Raw genomic sequence first — 24,225 nt, 5'->3', positions numbered from 1 at the left:
AGAAAAGAAAAACCGGAAAAGGAGAAAAACAAAACGAGGAAGGAAATTGAGAAAAGAGGAAGGAGAGAGCAGAGAAGTAGGCAAATGATCCGGGGTGCCCCAGAGTGGTGCAAAGGGACAAGGTGGATCAATCCGGCTGAGAGGTTGGAGCAGAGGTGATTAATTGGGTGTCAGGAAGAGGGAGCCGGTCTCGGCGGGTCCCAGCAGGTACTGAAGAAGGTGGCCAGGACGAGAGCTGGATATTCATCTGTGCCTCATCCCTGCTGAGCAGGCCTCAAGGGAGAGAAGAGGAGATGAGAGAAGAAAGAGGAAAGTGGAGGAGCTCATTGAGACTCTGATTTTATTACTAGATTTGGAAAATTATATATTGAACTTATTTTATCCTTCCACTGCACTGATTTTATGGATGATTATTTGTTGAAGATGTTTTTGCACTTTGGACACTGATTGATAGTGTTAATGAAAGGCATTTTGCACTTTTGCATCATATACTTGATGTTGTTTCCCCATTTGTGTTTGTCCATCCTCAGTTAAGAACTACAGAAATCGGGTGATGCCTATGGCTACGGACACGGAGCGTCACAAAAAATCAACAGAATGAATAGGAAGGAACTCTGACCTTTTTATCAACCTTGGCATTCATGAGCGCCTCCTCCGAGTCTCTGGTCCAAATCATCTGAATGCCCAGCAGGCCAATCTGAGCAGGAAACATGGCCTGGAATTCATAGAGCTTCATTCCAGGGTCACTGATGGCCAAGTAGGCCTGCTTGATGATACTGTGGATCGTTTTTTTGACTCCATCCAGGAGAAGGCCCAGCCAGGCTTCCACATTCCCCTATAGTGCAGAGATGAGAGAATGAAAGGAGGAATTAAATTACAAAGTAAAGAAGTGCAGTTCACCTGAATGATGAGGTCTGACTCTGAGGTATAAGCGGCTTAACAGTACCCATTGTGGCCTGTGGGGGGAGCTCTTCTAGACCCCAAAGACAAAAATGCCAAAGAAGATTAAAAAAATATAATAAGGAAAGAGAGGTTTTATTACTTGTTTGTAATAATAATAATAATAATAATAATAATAATAATAATAATAATAATATGTATTTATTTATATATTGAGCTTCTGTACAAAGATACATTTTTACCTAGGGGCAACACATAGATAGATAGATAGATAGATAGATAGATAGATAGATAGATAGATAGATAGATAGATAGATAATTATAATACATTTTATTTATATAGCGCCTTTCCCATGCTCAAGGCATTTACAGAATATAATAAAGAACGGCAGTGTATACAGTATATAGCATTGTACAAACCAGATAATAAATAAAGAAGATTAAGACAGTAAATTCTGAAAAAAAAACAGACAACATAATTGGTGGTCTCGCACACACACACACACACACAGGTTACATGAGCATCTTGACAGAGAGAAGTAAACTGAGAGAAAGGTAATAAAGTCAAGTAGAGCTAAAAGCCAAACTGAACAGATGAGTTTTGAGTTGTTTTTTAAAAGAATTCATGGAGTCAGCTGACCTGATTAATTTTGGTAGGTCATTCCAGAGTCTGGGCGCTATACAGCTGAAGGCCCTGCTGTCACCCATGGAGTGTAGATTAGTGACGGGCACAACAAGATTGCCAGAATCAGAGGACCTTAGTGGGCGGGCAGGCACATAGTGATGGCGAAGGTCACTGATGTAGTTTGGCGCGAGGTTATTTAAAGCTTTGTAGGTTATTAGTAGGATTTTATATTCGATTCTGTAGGACACAGGGAGCCAGTGGAGACAGAGCAGGATGGGTGTGATGTGCTCACTGCTGCTGGTTCGAGTAAGGACTCTTGCAGCTGAGTTTTGAATAAGCTGGAGCTGTGATATAAGATTAGAAGGGGCACCTGCCAGTTGGGAATTACAATAATTGATGCGGGATGTGATAAAAGCATGAACAAGTTTCTCAGCTTTAGAGAAGGAGAGGAAGGAGCGAACACGGGATATGTTACGGAGGTGAAAGTAAGAAAGTTTCTTAATGTGATTTATGTGGGTGGAATAAGTGAGGGAGGAATCAAAAATGACACCAAGATTTTTTACAGTAGAGGCAGGTCTGATGAGATCACTGCCAAGATGGACTGGGAAGGAGCTCATTTTATTAAGTTGCATTTTAGTCCCAATTTGCAGGAGTTCAGTTTTATTGCAATTTAATTTTAAAGAGTTCTGCTCCATCCAGGTTTTAATTTCACTAAGGCAGGTTGTGAGCTGAGAAAGCTCTAATGAAGTTCCACTTTTAACACTGAAGTAGAGCTGAGTATCATCTGCATAAAAATGATAACCCAATCCATAACTACGGATAATATGGCCAAGGGGAAGCATGTAAATACAGAAAAGCAGAGGACCGAGGACAGAGCCCTGAGGGACTCCTTGTGTGACTGGTGCTGAGGTGGATCTGCTGTTGCCAAGACTAACAAACTCTTGCCTATCAGTCAGATAGGACTTGAACCACTGGAGGGCAGTGCCAGAGATACCCAGCATGTTCTCCATTCTGGACAGTAGGATGTCATGTCTGACCTGAGTGTCAAATGCTGCACTGAGATCTAACAGAATTAATATGCTGGTTTGTCCAGAGTCTGCTGCCATAAGCAAATCATTGGTTACCCGTAGCAGAGCAGTTTCACAGCTGTGCCGCGCCCTGAAACCAGACTGAAAGGTAGATAGATAGATAGATAGATAGATAGATAGATAGATAGATAGATAGATAGATAGATAGATAGATAGATAGATAGATAGATAGATAGATAGATAGATAGATAGATAGATAGATAGATAGATAGATAGATAGATAGATAGATAGATAGATAGATAGATAGATATGAAAGGCACTACATAATAGATAGATAGATAGATAGATAGATAGATAGATAGATAGATAGATAGATAGATAGATAGATAGATAGATAGATAGATATGAAAGGCACTACATAATAGATAGATAGATAGATAGATAGATAGATAGATAGATAGATAGATAGATAGATAGATAGATAGATAGATAGATAGATAGATAGATAGATAGATAGATAGATAGATAGATATGAAAGGCACTATATAGATAGATAGATAGATAGATAGATAGATAGATAGATAGATAGATAGATAGATAGATAGATAGATATGAAAGGCACTACATAATAGATAGATAGATAGATAGATAGATAGATAGATAGATAGATAGATAGATAGATAGATAGATAGATAGATAGATAGATAGATAGATAGATAGATAGATAGATAGATATATGAAAGGCACTACATAATAGATAGATAGATAGATAGATAGATAGATAGATAGATAGATAGATAGATAGATAGATAGATAGATAGATAGATAGATAGATAGATAGATAGATAGATAGATAGATAGATAGATAGATAGATAGATAGATAGATAGATAGATAGATAGATAGATAGATAGATAGATATGAAAGGCACTATATAGATAGATAGATAGATAGATAGATAGATAGATAGATAGATAGATAGATAGATAGATAGATAGATAGATAGATAGATAGATAGATAGATAGATAGATAGATAGATAGATATGAAAGGCACTACATAATAGATAGATAGATAGATAGATAGATAGATAGATAGATAGATAGATAGATAGATAGATAGATAGATAGATAGATAGATATGAAAGGCACTACATAATAGATAGATAGATAGATAGATAGATAGATAGATAGATAGATAGATAGATAGATAGATAGATAGATAGATAGATAGATAGATAGATATATGAAAGGCACTAGATAGATAGATAGATAGATAGATAGATAGATAGATAGATAGATAGATAGATAGATAGATAGATAGATATGAAAGGCACTACATAATAGATAGATAGATAGATAGATAGATAGATAGATAGATAGATAGATAGATAGATAGATAGATAGATAGATAGATAGATAGATAGATATGAAAGGCACTACATAATAGATAGATAGATAGATAGATAGATAGATAGATAGATAGATAGATAGATAGATAGATAGATAGATAGATAGATAGATAGATAGATAGATATGAAAGGCACTATATAGATAGATAGATAGATAGATAGATAGATAGATAGATAGATAGATAGATAGATAGATAGATAGATAGATAGATAGATAGATAGATAGATAGATAGATAGATAGATAGATATGAAAGGCACTACATAATAGATAGATAGATAGATAGATAGATAGATAGATAGATAGATAGATAGATAGATAGATAGATAGATAGATAGATAGATAGATAGATAGATATGATTAACAACAAATTTCATCTCATTCAACAAATAAACAGCAGACCACCACTGGCCCCCCATACCTGTGCCATTATGGGTTCTATGAGGTCGACAATCTCGCCTTCCTGGGATTGAAAGTTGAGAATTTGGTCATAGTTCTTGTCGTGAAATCCCACTCGATTCACGTTATCAAAAAGACTCAGCAGGTGTGCCTAGAAGTTACACAAATTAAAAAAAAAAAACAATGAATCCACAAAAACAACAAAAAGTTTAAAGTAGGGGTGTTGAACTCCGGGCCTGGAGGGCCGCAGTGGCTGCAAGTTTTCATTCTAACCCTTTTCCTAATCAGTTTTCACTGCTAATTCAGTCCTCTAAGCTGATTCCTTTCTTCATTAAATGGCAGTCAAACAGAAATGAGAGCCAACAGATGACCAGCTAAACTGGGACTTCAAACTCCAACCAGTTTCACTCCAACCTATTTCATAATGAGAAGCTGATTCTTGCTGTTAATTCAACTCCTTATTTAATTCCGTGGCTTGTTGTTGCTCTCATTCTGCCACAGCAGACATTTCCAAAACTGTTGATTTTTCTGTTTATTCTAAGAACACCATCAGAATATTTTGGTGACCTGAGAGATCAGCCTTACCGAGACCTTCACCTTTCTTTATTTTCAGATATTGTGTAATAGGCACAGGTGAGCTGGTCATGTGGCGGCTCGTTTCGTGTCTCATTATTGTTTGGCTGCCAATTAAGGAAAATAGAAATAACTAAAGAGGGGGCAGAGTCAAGTTAATTAAAACTATAATGCAATAGAAGTCAATTAACAGCAAAAACTGGTCACTAATGAAGAAGATGATTAGAATGAAAACCTGCAGCTGCTGCGGCCCTCCAGGACCAGAGTTAGACACCCGTGGTTTAGAGGAAACAAACAGCTAGAACACGCATGAAATTTCAGCAGGTAAGTGAAAAGGCGGTTCTCAGGTTAGGAAGGAGTTTCATCTCTGCAGATGTCTGCAAGCCATCGTGATGGAGAAGTGGAAAGGTGCACTGAAAAATTTCATGTGTTAGAAAACAGGCGAAAATGTTTTAATGTTTTTTATTATTTACAAACTCAAGTATGTGGCACGGCCAGGCAAGAGATACAGAGCAATGAAAACCAGGAGAAACCACCTTAAAAACAGCTTTTATCCAAAAGCAATCATGGCCCTGAACTCAAAGAAAAACTGTTCCATTTCATTCTCTAAATGTGCAATATAGACCTTATGTCAACCAGTGCAATTTGTACATTTACAATCTGTATATAGTGTATAACAAGTGCAATTTGTATATTTTGTAAAGTACTTTTATTAATATTCAGTTTGTTATTATTTTCTCCCTTCTTGTTTTTTTAACTCTTATGCCTCACACTGAGTCGACTGCAACTTCAATTTCGTTGTTCCTTTGTAAAAGTGACAATGACAATAAACATCTATCTATCCATCTATCTATCTATCTATCTATCTATCTATCTATCTATCTATCTATCTATCTATCTATCTATCTATCTATCTATCTATCTATCTATCTATCTATCTATTATATAGAGCCTTTCTATCTATCTATCTATCTATCTATTATATAGAGCCTTTCTATCTATCTATCTATCTATCTATTATATAGAGCCTTTCTATCTATCTATCTATCTATTATATAGAGCCTTTCTATCTATCTATCTATCTATCTATCTATCTATCTATCTATCTATCTATCTATCTATCTATCTATCTATCTATCTATCTATCTATCTATCTATCTATCTATCTATCTATCTATCTATCTATCTATCTATCCATCTATCTATCCATCTATCTATCTATCTATTATATAGAGCCTTTCTATCTATCTATCTATTATATAGAGCCTTTCTATCTATCTATCTATCTATCTATCTATCTATCTATCTATCTATCTATCTATCTATCTATCTATCTATCTATCTATCTATTATATAGAGCCTTTCTATCTATCTATCTATCTATCTATCTATCTATCTATCTATCTATCTATCTATCTATCTATCTATCTATCTATCTATTATATAGAGCCTTTCTATCTATCTATCTATTATATAGTGCCTTTCACTCTCTCTATCTATCTATCTATCTATCTATCTATCTATCTATCTATCTATCTATCTATCTATCTATCTATCTATCTATCTATCTATCTATCTATCTATCTATAGTATTATATAGTGCCTTTCACTCTATCTATCTATCTATCTATCTATCTATCTATCTATCTATCTATCTATCTATCTATCTATCTATCTATCTATCTATCTATCTATCTATCTATCTATCTATCTATCTATCTAAGAAGATCTGCTCAGGAAGCAGCAAGTGCATCAACCTCTGAGCAAACGAATGCTAAATATACAGAGAAAGAAAGAGGAGGAAAACTATGAAAAGTGCACTCAGTATTTATGGTGCAGAGTGAAAGAGAATTGCTTGAGCAACTGAGAGCAAAGAACAGACCGTACAACGAAGACAAGCCGACACTGAGCGAAAGAGAATCACAAGAGCAAATGAGACTGAGGAAGAGGCTAATCGACGTCGGCAATCAGTGGTCAGACGTGTCAGAATTACAAAGGCAAATGAGACCGAAGAAAACGGCATCCAGAAGAGACGCTGATTGTGTGAAGTTGAATTGTTAAGTTGAACTTTGGTAGGGCTAATTTTGAGCAGATGTGACAATGTCTAAGTAGGATACACTGGGATAAGCTTTTAAGTGTGGAGACAGTCGAGGAGCAGTGGAACAGGTTTAAAAATGTTTTACATGTAATGCAGGACAGAGACAGACCTAAATTCGGAATTAATAGGAAACTAAAAAAAACTCCAAGGTGGATTAATAAAAATTTAAAAAAGAAGCTGCAAAGGAAAAAACTGCTTTATAAGGCATATAAGACTAATGACTGCAAAGTGAATGGTAGAGCGTATGAGAACATGAGGGCAGCCATCAAGAAGGATATCAGGGAGGCTAAAAGACAGTTGGAGAGGAATAGAGCTGATAAGGCGACAGACGACCCTAAGAGATTCTTTCAGTATTTTAGTAGTAAAAGAACAGTCAAGGAGGAGGTCAAGTGCATCAGAAATAGTAAAGGGGAATGAAAAGATACAGACAGTGAAATAGCGGATGCCCTAAACTTACATTTTTCTGAGGTGTTCACAAGTGAGCAAGTGGATAACCTCAGAGCAGTAACAGGGACTACTAAGGAGGCACTGAGGGATTTGGAAATTGTAGAGAGAGAAGTACTGCTCAGATTAAATAAGCTGAAATCGAACAAATCACCAGGACCAGATCATAGTTACCCTCGAGTTCTTAAGGAGGCTAGCGAGTACAGATATAAACCCTTGATACATACTTTTTAGGAAGTCACTGCACACTGTAGAGATTCCAAAGGACTGGAAAATGACAAATATCATCACGTTATATAAAAAGGGTGACAGGGCAGATCCAAGCAACTATAGGCCAGTAAGCTTAACGTGCATCACCGGACAATTAATGGAAGGAATTATTTAGGAGAAGATTGAGCAACACCTGGCAAGGACAGCAGTTATTAGGAACAGTCAGCATGGGGGCAGAAGAGGGAGGTCGTGTTTTACTAACATGCTGGAATTCTATGAGCAGGCAACAAAAGGATACGACCAGAGAGGAGCAGATGAGATTATTGATTATCTGGACTGTCAGAAAGCATTTGATGAGGTGCCACATGAGAGGGTGGGCATCAAATTAAAAGAAGTGGGATTTCAGGGTGATGTTTTTAGATGGGTGCAGAATTTGCTCAGACACAGGAAGCAGAGGGTGACAGTGTGAGGAACCTCATCAGAATTGGCTGATGTTAAGAGTGGTGACCAGCAGGGGTCAGTGCTGGGGCTGCTGCTATTTTTAATTTTTATAAATGATTTAGATAGGAATATAAGTAACAAGCTGGTGAAGTTCACAGATGATACCAAGATAGGTGGATTAGCAGATAATTTTGAATCCGTTATATCATCACAGAAGGACTTGGATAGCATACAGGCTTGGGCAGATTTGTGGCAGATGAAAATTAATGTCCATAAATGTAAAGTATTACGCATAGGAAGTAAAAATGTGAGATTTGAATACACAATGGGTGGTCTGAAAATCGAGAGTCCACCTTATGAGAAGGAGTTAGGAGTCATAGTGGACTCTAAGCTATCGACTTCCAGACAGTGTTCAGAAGCCATTAAGAAGGCTAACAGAATGTCAGGTTATATAGCGCCTTGATTACAAGTCACAGGAGGCTCTGCTCAAACTTTATAACACACTGGTGAGGCCTCATCTGGAGTCCTGTGTGCAGTTTTGGTCTCCAGTCTACAAAAAGGACATAACAGAACTAGAGAAAGTCCAGAGAAGAGCGACTAGGCTGATTCAGGGGCTACAGGGGTTGAATTATGAGGAAAGATGAAAAGAGCTGAGCCTTTACAGTTTAAGATAAAGAAGATTAAGAGGTGACCTGATTGAAGTGTTTAAAATTATTAAGGGAATTAGTCCAGTGGATCGAGACTGTTATTTTAAAATGAGTTCATCAAGAACACAGGGACACAGCTAGAAACTTGTTAAGGGAAAATTTCGCACAAACATTAGGAAGCTTTTTTTTACTCAAAGAACGATAGAAACTTGGAATAAGTGACCAAGTAGTGTGGTGGACAGTAAGACTTTAGGGTCTTTCAAAACTCGACTTGATGTTTTTTTGGAAGAAATAAGTGGATAGGATTGGCGAGCTTTGTTGGGCTGAATGGCCTATTCTCGTCTCGAGTGTTCTAATGTTCTAAGTGTATTCAGTGCACTAATGTGCATTGCGCCGTTACTGGTGCCTACATATATTTTTTTATTGTTCTGTATGATGTAGAAACCAACAACAGTTCATTAAGCCAAAGGTTAGACATAGTGGTGGGCAGCCGGGACAACTCCACACTGGGAGGGCCGGGGGAGCAAGCATAGGCAGAACGTTACGTCCCCCGGAGCACTTGATGGTAATCCCCCCGGGTTGCAGCGGTGCCTCGGACTCCCGCAGGGCTCCATGGGAGGTGGAGTTGGTTACAGCCCTGTTTGGATCAGTGGGCGCTGCAGCAGCTGCTGAGCCCTCATGGGCAGTTCTTCCGCCACACCCGGAAGTGGGTCATCAAGCACCCGGAGCACTTCCGGGAGCCTTATAAAAAGGGGCCAGCAACTGCTACTCTGGGAGCCTGAGACGGAAGGATGGAGACGAAAGAAAGAGAAAAAGATGAAGAATTTGTGTGGCATTGTGCTTGCGCTTTTTGGACTGTGCTAGACTTGTGGGAGACGGAGAAAGATGTTTCCCGCAAGGGAGAAAAAGACAATAAAGAGGGTGCATGTTTGAACTTGTGCCTTCTGCATCTGTCTGTTTCGGGTTAGGGTGGCTGGCACGTGCCCTGTGGGTGCCACAACGTGCAGGAGAGCCAGAGAAAGATGGGCCCCTCGCTTAGAGAGAGAAGGTGAACTTTCTGGCTGTAAATAATGGTAGCAGGCATCAAGCTAGTAAGGTATCAGCTCTGCGCCCTTTCTTATTTGCAATGGTGATGGACAGGCTGACAGACGAGATTAGACAGGAGTCCCCGTGGACTTTGATGTTTGCTGATGACATTGTGATCTGTAGTGAGAGTAGGGAGCAGGTGGAGGAGACCCTGGAGAGGTGGAGATCTGCTCTAGAGAGGAGAGGAATGAAGGTCAGTAGGACCACCAAGATAGAATACATGTGTGTGAATGAGAAGGAGATCAGTGGAATGGTGAGGATGAGGGGAGTAGAGTTGGCGAAGGCGGATGAGTTTAAATACTTGGGATCAACAGTACAGGGTAATGGGGATTGTGGAACAGAGGTGAAAAAGAGAGTGCAGGCAGGGTGGAGAAGAGTGTCAGGAGTGATTTGTGACAGACGGGTATCAGCAAGAGTGAAAGGGAAGGTCTACAGGACGGTAGTGAGACCAGCTATGTTATATGGCCTGGAGACGATGGCACAGGAGACAGAGCTGGAGGTGGCAGAGTTAAAGAAGTTAAGATTTGCATTGGGTGTGACGAGGATGGACAGGATTAGAAATGAGGACATTAGAGGGTCAGCTCAGGTGGGACGTTTTGGAGACAAAGTCAGAGAGGCGAGATTGTGTTGGTTTGGACATGTGCAGAGGAGAGATGCTTGGTATATTGGGAGAAGGATGCTAAGGATAGAGCTGCCAGGAAAGAGGAGAAGAGGAAGGCCTAAGAGAAGGTTTATGGATGTGGTGAGAGAGGACATGCAGGTGACGGGTTAACAGAGCAAGATGACGAGGACAGGAAGATATGGAAGAAGATGATCCGCTGTGGTGACCCCTAACGGGAGCAGCCGAAAGAAGAAGAAGAAGGTGTGCTCAGCCTTCCAGTATGTCTTTATCCTATATATGTGCAGGTATTCTTTACAAATTACACTAAATCTGAGGCATTCGGATCTCACATGACCTTGTAAGTTGCTCCCCACCCCGTGGGTATATTTTTGCTTTTGTGTGTTTGTGTTTTGCAGAATTCAAGCAGCAGCTGCCCGGCAGAACTCATCTGAAATCATAGCATCTGGGAGACATGTGAATAATGATGGCGCCTGGGGAGATGATTCTTGTAAAAATGACAGCACAAGGATGTGTGGGGATGTAGCTGGAAAATGTATTAGGGGCAAACACAAAACACATCACACATGTGCATATCATTAGTGCCTCCTCATTCTTTCTATTTTTTTCTTTTCTAGACCTGTGATCACCAGGTTGTCAAGATTCATTTCAGCAGCCTCTTCTCAAGATATCCCAATAGACCCCCTGTGATCAGAAGTCATTTCATTAAAAGCTGCATTTCTAATTATACAGGGTGGGACTCCCTGTGATGGACATGGCGCCCTCTACAGGTGTTTTGCTTGCTGGGATTCACTCCATCTTCCCTCTGAGCTGGCCCTGAAAAAGCGGGTTTACAAGATGGATAATAATAATAATAATTCTTTGCATTTATATAGCGCTTTTCTCACTACTCAAAGCGCTCAGCATTTGCAGGTTAACTCTTTCAGGGCTGATGTCGACTTTTGTCAAAATTCAGGAGTAGAGGACGGTAGTCAGCTGTAAACTGCAACAAAACTTACCCTTACATTTTAGTTCAACTCTTGTTGCTAGAAGGAAAGTTACATGGCTTTGTTGATTTAACCTCGATTCCTCTTGATATTAACAGAACACCCTGTGATATTATAAATCAATGTGATCGTTTTCTCCACTCTTGCTTAAAAATATAAGACAAAATTGTCATTTATGAATTAACTAGTCATTTAGCCCGTTACAATAACGGGCGCTAGAACAGTAGTGCATAAACATTAGTAGGTACAGTCTATATTAAATGGCAAGGGACTTTGACCTCCTTCTTTTTGTTGGTCGTATTTTTCTTTCTTTCAGCCTTTCTTTTGCTGATGTTTACTTGCTGAGCTGACCGTTCTTCGTGGGCTGCCGCCGTGTATTGTGTGTCTTTAATTTTCTGTGACAGTAATACTGTCTTGTACGGCTCTATTCAATAAGAGCATGCACAAAAAGGCGAACTTCAAAAGTGCGACCTCAATTGAGCGCGGCGAATAAAGGCGTTCGTAGATAATTTAGTTCAAATGGCTCTGGAATATGTGAAGAGCAACAAAGGTGCAGATCTTTATTTACGCGCGCCTTTATTCGCTGCGCCCAATTGAGGTCGCCCTTTTGAGGCTCGCCTTTTTGTGCGCGCCCTTATTGAAGGATACCGTCTTGTACGTCCGCTGGCTTGTACGTCCGTAATATACCTTTAATTTTCTCTGGTGGTAATACAGGTGTGCGCGTCGGTAATATGCCTTTAATCTCCTCTGACAGTAATACTGGCTTGTATGTGGCTGTAATATGCGTCACTGTATTGTGTACCTTTAATTTCCTCTCGCAGTAATACTGGTTTGTATTTCCGTAAAACGCCTTTAACTTTCTCTGACAGTAATATCGCACATCGCACCGTGCCCCGCGCATGCGCACTTCACCAGAAGACACACACACACGGACGCCTGGACGCACATAAGGATTTTATATATATATAAATAAATAAGGTGTGATGAATGGTTGGCAAGAGTCAAGAGTTTTCCGGCCCTCACCCCCAGGCCGCCAGGAGGAGCTCTCCCGACAGCGTGGACGTGCCCCGAATTCCAGCAGGGCCTCATGGACTTTGTAGTTTTTATGCACAGCCCTGCTGGATACCTTGGGGACCACCGGGAGTCGCTGTGGGAGGCTGCCAGACTCTTACGTGCCCTATAACCCGGAAGTGTGTCATAGTCACATGACAAGAAGACACTCCGGGTTGAACATAAGGGGGTATAAAGGACCATGGGAAAGCCCAGACATTGAGCTGAGCTGGGAGGTAGGGTGGCTAAGTGTCTGGGAGCGGAGCAGAGACTATTATTGTTGATTAGTTGTTGTATGAATAGTGTGGAGTGGAGGATTCTTTGTGCACATAGTTATTATAAAATAAATAATAATTATACTTTTACCTGGTGTTTGGAGTGGTACCTGAGGGTTCAAGAGGTGGATCAGAAAATCTACTGCTACAAAGGATTATTAATCTAATCAAACAAATATGATCTAGTGAAGATATTAAAGTTATAAGAATGTAATGTCTTTATAACTAATGCAATGAACTTTAAGAAAACTGCTTAAAATGGGTTTGTGTGTGTGTACTGAGAAGGTCACAGTCTTTAGAAAATGTATGTGCCTGGTACTGCTTTGTTTTTCTATACTTCTGTATGTCATAAATTAAGATGTAACCCTAATTTATGTATGACCTCAAAATGAACTGTTATGATTTTTTTCCTGTTCTCTCTTTGGCTAATGAACAAGCTAGATGATAAAAGACAGAACAGTTTTGCTTTTTCTCCAGTCTGCCCGAACTCAAATCAGTTGGCTGAGCTGGGGTGGCAGTCTCACAATCTCTCTAACTCACCAAGAATAAATAATAAAGAAATTGCTTTTAATTTTAAATTGGTGTTTATCTCGTCGTTTTCCGACTTCAGGGCTCACAAAGGTCAGCTAAGAAATAAGGGAAGCAGAAAACGGTATTGAATGATGAGATGCAGAAAAAATTGGTGGCCTAAAAAAGGCCCATGAGAAGCCAGCTTGAGTAGGGAGTCAGAATAGACAGCAAATGCATTGTTACGAGCGAAGTCAAGACGATAAGCAATGATTATATAAATCAGCGTTTCCCAACCTTTAAGTATTTGCGACCCGAGTTTTCATAACAGTTTTAATCGCGCCCCCCCCCCCTAACGTTTGTTTGAAAGGAGCCCACTAATGCCAATTTGTTCTTCTTTAATTAATGATTTATCATAGATGCATATTTTAGTATACCTACTTAACTTTTATCGACATTTATCTAACTCTAGATTTATTTTTCTTGTATCAGAATGTAGTTTAAGTTAATTTGTTTTGGTTTCAATAGATGTATTTTTCATATTTTTGATTCTTGTTTTCTTTTTTTCACATCTTCGCGCCCCCCCCTGTTTGTTACTTCGCGCCCCCCTAGGGGGGCCCGTCCCACAGATTGAGAACTGCTGGTCTTAAGGATGGTAGTGAGACCAGCTCTGTTATATGGGCTGGAGACGGTGGCACAGGGGACAGAGCTGGAGTTGGCAGAGTTAAAGATGCTAAGATTTGCGTTGGGTGTGACGAGGACGGACAGGATTACGAATGAGGACATTAGAGGGTCAGCTCAGGTCAGTAGCGTAGCGTGGGTGTCAGCCGCCCGGGGCGGAGGAAAATTCCGGCGCCCCCTTATTTAGGTATGGTTCAGATTTTTACAAGATATTATTATTATTTATTGTGAAATTTTGCTGCCCCCTAAAAGTGCCGCCCAGAGCGGGCCACCCCTGCCGCCCCCACTACGCTACGCCACTGGCTCAGGTGGGACAGTTTGGAGACAAAGTCAAAGAGGCGAGAATGCGTTGGTTTGGACATGGGCAGAGGAGACATGCTGGGTATATTGAGAGAAGGGTGCTAAGGATAGAGCTGCCAGGTAAGAGGAGAAGAGGAAGGTCATAGATGCATATTTTATTATACCTACTTAACTTTTATTGACATTTATCTAACTCTATATTTATTTTTCTAGTATCTGAATGTAGTTTAAGTTAATTTGTTTTGGTTTCAATAGATATATTTTTCATATTTTTGATTCTTGTTTTCTTTTTTTCACATCTTCACGCCTCCCTGTTTGTTACTTCGTGCCCCCCCTAGGGGGGGCCCATCCCACAGATTGAGAACCGCTGGTCTACAGGATGGTAGTGAGACCAGCTCTGTTATATGGGCTGGAGACGGTGGCACAGGGGACAGAGCTGGAGGTGACAGAGTTAAAGATGCTAAGATTTGCACTGAGTGTGACGAGGGTGGACAGGATTAGGAATGAGGACATTAGAGGGTCAGCTCAGGTGGGACGGTTGGGAGACAAAGTCAGAGAGGCGAGATTGCGTTGGTTTGGACATGGGCAGAGGAGAGATGCTGGGTATATTGAGAGAAGGGTGCTAAGGATAGAGCTGCCAGGTAAGAGGAGAAGAGGAAGGTCATAGATGCATTTTTTATTATACCTGCTTAACTTTTATCGACATTTATCTAACTCTATATTTTTCTAGTATCAGAATGTAGTTTAAGTTCATTTGTTTTGGTTTCAATAGATGTATTTTTCATATTTTTGATTCTTGATTTCTTTTTTTCACATCTTCGCGCCCCCCTGTTTGTTACTTTGTGCCCCCCTAGGGGAGCCCATCCCACAGATTGAGAACCACTGGTATAAACTGTGATTTTTGGGCCTGTTCGGGGCTCAGCTCAGTTTGGCCTAATTGGGTTGAGTTTGTTATTATAGTTTATTGCAATAAAACTAATTACTCTTGTAAGAAGGACGCTATATAGCGCCCAACCCGACACAGATTGACACGGGAGGCACGTATAAAATAAAAAGACTTTTATTTTTGTTCAGCTGGAGGGCACGTCTTCCCCGTGAACCCCCCAGCCACAACACAGTCCCAAGCACTAAACACTGAATCACCACACACTCCTTTCTCTTTCACCAGCACTCCTTCACAGCTTTGTCCTCCACCTCCCGACTCTGGCCGCTGAATGGTGGTCACTGGCTCCCTTTTATTGGGTACCTAGAAGTGCTCCAGGTGGTTGATTGCCGACATCCGGCTGCACATCCTAGTAAGGTGAAGCTAGTGCCCAAAAGGGGTCAACTGCTCCTGTTGCAGCACCCCCTGGCGGCGCCTGCAGACCCCCACAGAGCTGCACAGAACTCCAACCCCCATGAAGCCCTGGGGGAGTCCGAGGCACCGCTGCAACCCAGGGAGGCTGCCATCTAGCATCCAGGGGGAGATGCTGGGCTTCCCACCCTTGTCCCCCTGGCAGATGTAGTGAAGGGGCGCCCCGGCCATCCGTCACACTCTGTTGGCCTATCCTCCAACTCCTAGAGCCTTCATTCAAATTGCGTATTTTTCGCTTCAACAGGTTTAGATCAGCAACCAAACCTGACAAAAACAGGCCACATCAAATAATCAGGTCTGCCGAAAATATCATTGGTGCCAGTTTGCCCACTTTTACAGGACCTATACTATTGCAGAGTCATGAAACGAGCAGGGAAAATCATCACTGACCCCTCACACCCTGGCCGCAGCCTTTTTGAACTTCTTCCACTGGCCAGGCGTTATAGATTAACTCTTTTAGGGCGGATGTCGACTTTTGTCGACAGGAGGGGTTGAAGGCTAATGTCGACAAAAGTCGACATCCAGGGATAGGGGGCGACAATCAGCTGTTAATGGCGACAAATCTCACTGTCACGTCACAGGCATTCCCTCTGCTTGGAGGAATGCTAGACTCGTTGACTCGGCAACTAAACCTTGCGTGTGCGTGAGTTGCGAAATGTAAACAATGGCAAGATGGCACCGACATGTGAAAAAGCAGCAAAGCAAGTGCAGAAAAGAAAACACTCGGCAGACGATGTTTTGCACATTATCGCGGAGTCGGACTCTTGATTTTTCAGAATCAGATTTTATTGGCAGTGATCAGGAGATCAAGCAAGAGAGTGAGAAGCAGGCATCAGCTGATCAGACACCAGCCGATGATCTGCTGCCAGTTGAGTGCCTTTGCACAGCCGATGCATCTACGGCAAGGTTCGCATGGGATAAATACACAGACATTGATCCGTTGAGAGCCGATCTGGCTACCGGAGTTTACAAGACGGCATGGCTTGCTGTTGGACACGACAGATCACCAGCTGCTGTACTTCAGGCTGCTCTCTCCTGATGCTGCTTTTCAGCTACTGTCAGACGAGACAAACAGGTAGGCAGAGATTTTTTTTGAATCGCGGGCTGCGTTTGCATCGCATTCTCGTTTTTCAAAGTGGAAACCCACAACGAAAGACGAGATGAAGCGCGCTGTGGCATTACAAATAGAGATGGGAAAGAACTGGTGATATAACTTCAGGGAGCATTGGTCCAAACGTGTTTTGTCCCCTGGTGACTTAGGTACGTGCTGCTGCAAAGTTTTATTCACTTCTGTAATAAACAGAAGCAAATCCCATGGGGTGAGCCAGGCTATAATGCCATACATAAAGTTCATAAAGTTTCAGAAGATGAAAAGAGGTGACAATACGGTTTTCATGCAGGCAGAAAACTTGGTGGCAGTGGCATGGCACGATGGCAAATGGGTGACTTGTCTCTCTACAGTACACACTAACAATATATATGTGAGAAAGTGCAGCAACAGACAATTGAAAAATAGGCACCAAAGCAACACGTATTGTAAGGAGTGCAATGTGGCAATGACTGAAATTGGCTGCTTTGAGCGAGATCAGACTTTGCTGTGTAAAATGTATGTGACATGTATGTGAAATCATAGAGTATGCAGGCTCATACAACATGCAAGACAGTAACATTTGTCAAAAGTAAATATTTTGTGTTGATTTGATATGTTAAACAATTGCTTTGTGTTCTTTTTTAAAAAATGTTAGTTTTTGGAAAAATATTCAGCCCTGGGAGAAAAGAAACAAAAAAAAAATAGCCCTAAAAGAGTTAATATACGCCAAAACAAACAGATATAAGAACAGTTTTTTCCTTCCACGGGCCATCAAGATCACAAATGGTTAATTACTTCCACCCAGGCCTCCCAAGGTCTCCCGTATTTCATTCACTGTATTTTAAAAATGACGTCTTCAAGGTGGTGGCCATCATTAGCGATGCACTCTTCGAGACGATTTCTGAACACTCGCATGACTCGTTCGGCCATTTCAAGGGGAATAGCAGAGATTTCGTGGCGATTGGCATCTTTGAGGGCTTCAAGGTTTTGAGGTCGATTTGTGTATACCTTTGACTTGAGAGAGGCGCACACTGAGCGAGATCAGGCGAACGTGAAGGCCATGCAGGAAGATCAGCTTCCCCAGAAACACCTCCGCACCATATGAGCTGTTGCTCCATCCTGTTCAAACCAGGCATCCACCACATCCATTTCTTCCAGTTGGGGCCGCAAAAAGTTCTCAAGCATTTCAATGTAACGTTGTGAAGTGACGGTGACCGTTGCTCCCCACTCCTCAAAAAAATAATAGCCTACAATGCCAAATTCTGCAACAACACACCAAACTGTAACACGTGTGCTCACTGTGTGGAGGGTCCCTGATGAAGTTCACGACGGTTGGTTTCAGCCCAACAGTGAATGTTTTACTTATTTACACAACCATTCAAATGGAAATGTGCCTCGTCGCTGACGTCACATGACGATGGCATCTCGCTGAATGCTGGTGCACAATTCTCTACGGCTCTCCCAGTCTCTCTCAGTGAGTTCCTGCACTGCCATCATTTTGCATGGATGGAAATGAAGGTCCTTGTGCAAAATCAAAGACGTGTTGGAAATGCCGAACGCTGAACGTCTAGGAGACTGCAAAATGGATACCCTTATAGTTTGGATGTTTTCAGGTGTTCGTACGGTCCGAGGATGGCCTGGAGATTTTCTGTTCAATGTTGGACTCGTCTGTCTAAATTAAGTCACCCATTGAAGAATTTGGGACGTCACCGTTAGGAAGAATGCGGAAGTGCGTTCGGAAGGCGCGTTGCATAGTGATGATGGGTTCGTTGTTATTGAAGAACGCTTCGACAGCAAAAGCATGGTGAGCACCGTTCCAAGGCATGTGGTCGATTGAAAACTATAGGGGCCCTGGTCACTGCCAGGGGGGGCGCCCGAATGCCTGAGAAGAGCCCTGGATGTCAGCACTTCTGCCAACACCCGGAAGTGCTGGTGGAAGGATTACCAGGGACACCCAGAGTGCTTCCTGGTGCTCATGTGGCACTTCCGCCACATCAGGAAGTGCCGCAGGAAGCTCATCAAAAGGCATCCAGGTGGACTTAAAAGGGGCCGCCTCACTCCATTCAGGAGCTGCAGTCGGGTTGAAGTGGACGTAGCTCGGAGGAGAGGAGTGGAGGCGCTGAAGGAAGGCATTGGAAGAGGCCTGGACTGAGGGTACTTGGTGCAGGGGCACTGGGTTGTGTGCTTTGGGACTTTCATTTGTAAATATGTATAATAAATGTGTGTGTGGTTTTGAACCATCTGTGTCTGCCTGTCTATGTCCGGGCTGGTTCCCCAATATATATATATTTACATTCTCTGTCTTGTGTTTTTTTGTGATTAACTGTTGTGTTTATATCAATTATGTAACTTATAATTGAAGAGTGACCAAAACCGGAGTCAAGTTCCTTGTATGTGTGCATACATGGCCAATAAATCTGATTCGGATTCAAATTCAGAGTCAAGTATCCACTGAATAAATATATATTAGATTGATAGGTACAAAATGCCAACATTATCCATATAAAATTAAATCTAGAACATGGTAAAGTGAAGGGGTCTGAAAACCTTCTGCATCCCCTCTGTATTGAGTGTCTTGTCACACAGTTAGGAGGTTTCAGATCACAGCCCTATGTTGGTAGCTTCCATGCTCTGGATGAGCCCCCAATTTCTTCACCCCATCAAGTTTCATTTTTTTTTTTTAACAGTACTGTAGAGTTACAACAACCATACATTCATTAATCACTTCTAACCTGGATGGTATGGGAGTCAGACGCCTGACCAAGAATTTCCAAGAGAGCAGGATCTGACACAAAGAAGAACCTCGGGAAGACGAGCCTCTTCTTCTCCAGGTAGCCGGTCAGCGATTTCTGACACATCTCCAGTTGTTCCAGCAAGTGAGGCAGGAGCTGAGCAAGAGTTTCATCGCCCACACAGCAATGAACGATGTTTGGGATCTCGTGGGCTCGCTGCATTATTTTTTGCCAGGATTTGTCGATGTTCTGGAATCTTTTGGCTTCCTGAAATCACAACATATACGTAGGTTTTTCGGAATATGCAACATTCCTAACAAAGCAAAACATTTCAATCGCAACTGAAGTCCCAGACCTTCAGGACGTTAAGAGCGGCTTAAGGACAGTGAACGTTCGTCTAACCTGCGGAAGCTGTTTTGCAATGTCCCCTCCGACAAACACGGCTTCCAGATAGATCCAGAGGTTCTGGACAGTCAGCCAGTTCTCGATAATCTCCGTGGTGTTAGAGAGCTTTTGGACCCACTGCTGAATTGTGGGTTTAAAGGGTGCATTATACCTGTGAAACAAACCAAAAAAAATGATTGTCAGAGTGCCATTATATCAGAAATAAGCACCCAAAATTTAGAGCGGAGTAGAATGTTTTAAAGCATAAACATTTTCCACATGAAATTGTGTGTTTTCTATTAATATTACAAAACACCTTTACCCATACTGGCACCTTATAATGGAGGCTATGGAGCACAGGGCACCACCAGAAAACGAAAGCTTAAAACTCACTGAATACGTCCATTTTGTCATGCCAAGAGAGTTATCGAGCATTGATCTGCATTTCGAGATTAATACACATGTTGCGAAATAGCTTACACATGTCATTTTCAAACAAAAACATACCAATACTTTGAGATTCAGCCATTTTATAAAAGCCCAGATGGTCATTTTCCTTCAACGCTCATCTTCTTCCCTCCATAATGACCTTTCACCCCAGAGGGGCGGGGCTTTCTCACGAAAGACAAAATTACTGTACAATTTTCTTTTCACATGCTGGGTGTTGTGTGGTTTACAGTGGCTTGTCAAAGTATTCACCCCACTGCAATTCCAAGTGTGTTTGTCCTGCTTTGTTACATTACCGATTTGTTATATCTGAAGGCAACAATCCTGTATTTACCAAAAAGAGAAAGGCAGAGGCAGGTTTTTAATCAAAGCTGTAACACGCTCCCCTTTTTTTGCTGAGGTCATTGCTGAGTACATGTTACATCTTGCTACATCATCTTTTTATTTTAATCTGTTTCCTATTAGATCCCCAACACCCATAATTCCTTATTACAATGGAACCCCCAATAGCTCAAAAGACGTACGGTATAATACAGGATTCATAACGGCGATGAGGCATCCACCATGTGACCACTGAAAATTCATTTAGCATTAAACACTGTTACGCCGCTATATATACCCCCACCATACTAATTCACCCCCTGACAACACCCCATAAATCGTGACATCCTTTTTATTTTTTTTTATTTCACAATTTCCTGTCATAAACTCCTCTCTCATCCCCTGAACTCTCCCCCTTTCCTTACACTATCTTTGCAAAAGTATTCATCCCCCTCAGTGTTTCGCCTGTTCAGTCACAATACAATAATAATAATAATCCTCTTTAATAAAATCCCTGTGTGCGTCCAGGTGTCCGTGTGTGTGTGTCTTCTGGTGAAGTGCGCATGCGTGGGGCACGGTGCGATGCGCGATATTACTGTTAGAGAAAGTTACAGGCGTTTTACGGAAATACAAACCAGTATTACTGCGAGAGGAAATTAAAGGCACACAATACAGTGACACATATTACAGCCACATACAAGCCAGTATTACTGTCAGAGAAAATTAAAGGCGTATTACCGACGCGCACGCCTGTATTACCGCCAGAGAAAATTAAACGTATATTACGGACGTACAAGACAGTATTACTGTCAGAGAAAATTAAAGGTTGTCACACACGTGCGCTTAGGAGGCAGTCAACAGGCCCAGAGGTGAGTGAATGGTTATCAGATGGGGGGTTGTATGATGATATTAATGCCTCTCTTTCTGACCTTACAGAAATAAAGAAGACAAATAATGAACTACCCGAGATAATTAACATTACAGATAAAGATTCATCATCTATTTCACCATCCATAACACTTCCGGCTCCTGTTTATAACGTCTCTTCCGATTCTGCCTTGATGATGTCATTTCCGGCCATTACTGATGATGTAATTTCCGGTCCCGCAGTGATGACGTCACTTCCGGCCGTTACTGATGACGTCACATCCTGTCTTCATTATTTCCTGTAGCCATTATTGATTGTCTTTGTGTATATAAAAGCCGACAGAAGAAAGAACTGTTGTCGAATGCAGTACCGCCGCTCCCTATACGCAGAGTACGCAGTCTGCGTAGGGCACCAACTCCCAGGGGGGCACCACCCCAGCAGCTCAAAAAAATCGTTTTTATATATTATAATAATAAATTAATATTAATAATATACATATACAAATAAACAAAAATATAAACGTATATATTGCATTTTACGGTGAACGCAGAGTAGGCTAAGCACACGTGATGACGCGCGCGCCCTCACCTCTGTTAAGGCTGCCTAACTAATATTTGGGGGACGGGGCACAAAAGTAAATTTCTGCTTAGGGCACCCATTTGGCCAGCAGCGGCCCTGGTCGAATGTCTGATAAATGCAAATCTATCATCTTGACCAAGCAAATTATTACAAGGGGCTAATCCCCAAACTTTTATATTTCATTTTCTGGTTTAATGTCATCACAAGGTATATTACAGACGTACAAGCCAGCAGACATACAAGACAGTATTACTGTCACAGAAAATTAAAGACACACAATACACGGCGGCAGCCCACGAAGAACGGTCAGCTCAGCAAGTAAACATCAACAAAAGAAAGGCTGAAAGACAAAGAAAAATACGACCAACAAACAGAATGAGGTCAAAGTCTCCTTGCCATTTAATATAGACTGTAGACTGTTCCTACTAATGTTTATGCACTACTGTTCTAGCACCCGTTATTGTAACGGGCTAAATGACTAGAATAATAATAATTAATTACATTTATACATCTGAAATTAACCTCCTCAGCGTTAGACCTGAGCATCATCCACACAACTATATAGACGCGTCTTGTAAAAGTGCTAACAGCATTAGTCCCGAGCAACGGTATAGACTTGTTTTACATAACTCTCAGGCCTGAGCATTAGCCGGCAACATTGTAGACTTGAAGTTATTTCTTGACGATGACGTGATGGAAAAAATTGCTGTTGAGACGAATTGTTATGCTAAACAGTGTCAGGTCAATGACTGTATGCGTAAGCAGCAATGATATGCCACACAAAAGACATATTTTAACAGTACTGGGGGGCTCCGCACCCTGCTCACTTCACTTGCCCACCCCCAGGTTTGGTTAACCAAATATCCAATTTTAAAAGATTGTTATTTTCATGGAAATTGTTACATATGCATTATTTTCACTTTTACTTTAAACCTTTAGTAAACACAATATTTGGAATTAACTTTTCTTCAAAATCTCATTGAATTTTGAGTTATGAGGAAAGATTAAAAGAGCTGAGCCTTTATAGTATTAAGAAAAAGGAGGTTGACCTGACTGAAGTGTTTAAAATTATGAAGGGAACTAGACAAAGAGCCCGTTTCGACAACGTAAGATGAAACGGGCACGAGTGGAATAGTAATAAGTATAAGCACCACAAACCTGATACAGGTGTATTGAATGAATGCATAATTAGGCCTCGAGCTGTAGTCGAAATCGCCTTTCAGGCCTCTAGAGCTTTAATCGAAGTCGCCTTTCTCTTTGAATTTTCGCGGCTGTAAATCCGCCGCCTGCCGTGATGTTGGTCTCGTAAGGTTTTTCTGGCAGCTGCGCAGAAGGCTTCAGACATGCACAGAAGGCGATGTGCGCAGAAGGCGACTGCGCATTCGGCTTCGGACAGATGTGAGTGAGTGAGTGAGTGAGTGAGTGAGTGAGTGAGTGAGTGAGTGAGTGAGTGAGTGAGTGAGTGAGTGAGTGAGTGAGTGAGTGAGTGAGTGAGTGAGTGAGTGAGTGAGTGAGTGAGGAGACTGTCGAATTATATATAAGATTAGTTCAGTGGATCGAGACGGTGATTTTAAAATGAGTTCATCAAGAACACGGGGGCACAGTTGAAAACTTCTGAAGGGGAAATTTCGCTCAAACATTAGACGTTTTTCTTTACACAAAGAACAACAGACACTTGGAATAAGGGACTAAGTAGTGTGGTGAACAGTAAGACTTTATGGACATGCAAAACTCGACTTGATGTTTTTTTAGAAGAATTGAGTGGATAGGACAGGCAAGATTTGTTGGGCTGAATGGCCTGTTCTCGTTTAGATTGTTCTTATGTTCTAACATGCAAACTCCACGCAGGGAGGATGCAGAACACGAACCCTTATCTCCTTACTGCGAAGCAGCGGCACTACCACCGCGCTGTTTTTTTGGAAGAAATAAGTGGACAGGACTGGCAAGCTTGGTTGGGCTGAATGGCCTGTTCTCATCTCGAGTGTTCTAATGTTCTAATTTCTAGAGTGTTGGACTGGACCACGTGTCTGGCTGTTGGGGGTTGCCAACCAGGATCTCGAGCAGTTTCATCATGCGTACCAGGAACACGCTCCCCAACCTGATCTGACCTATTACTATTCCACATGTTAAAGGTGTTTTAGGAATGAGCAAATCCAGAATTATCACCATTCC

General features: G+C 41.5%; 1 protein-coding gene across 1 annotated transcript in view; it reads right to left on the bottom strand.

Moving 5' to 3' along the window:
* Positions 1-24,225, bottom strand: part of LOC114644108 (dynein axonemal heavy chain 5-like) — a 424,175-nt gene that overhangs the window by 252,862 nt on the left and 147,088 nt on the right. Inside the window, 4 exon segments of the mRNA XM_051928807.1 lie at positions 620-835; positions 4,384-4,512; positions 19,455-19,721; positions 19,857-20,010. Coding sequence (XP_051784767.1) covers positions 620-835; positions 4,384-4,512; positions 19,455-19,721; positions 19,857-20,010 — 766 coding nt within the window.

This window comes from Erpetoichthys calabaricus, chromosome 6 (assembly GCF_900747795.2).
Source record: "Erpetoichthys calabaricus chromosome 6, fErpCal1.3, whole genome shotgun sequence".
NCBI classification, from domain to species: Eukaryota; Metazoa; Chordata; class Cladistia; order Polypteriformes; family Polypteridae; genus Erpetoichthys; species Erpetoichthys calabaricus.
The sequence above is the reverse complement of the archived record's forward strand: the minus strand, read 5'-3'. Positions and strand labels throughout refer to the sequence as shown.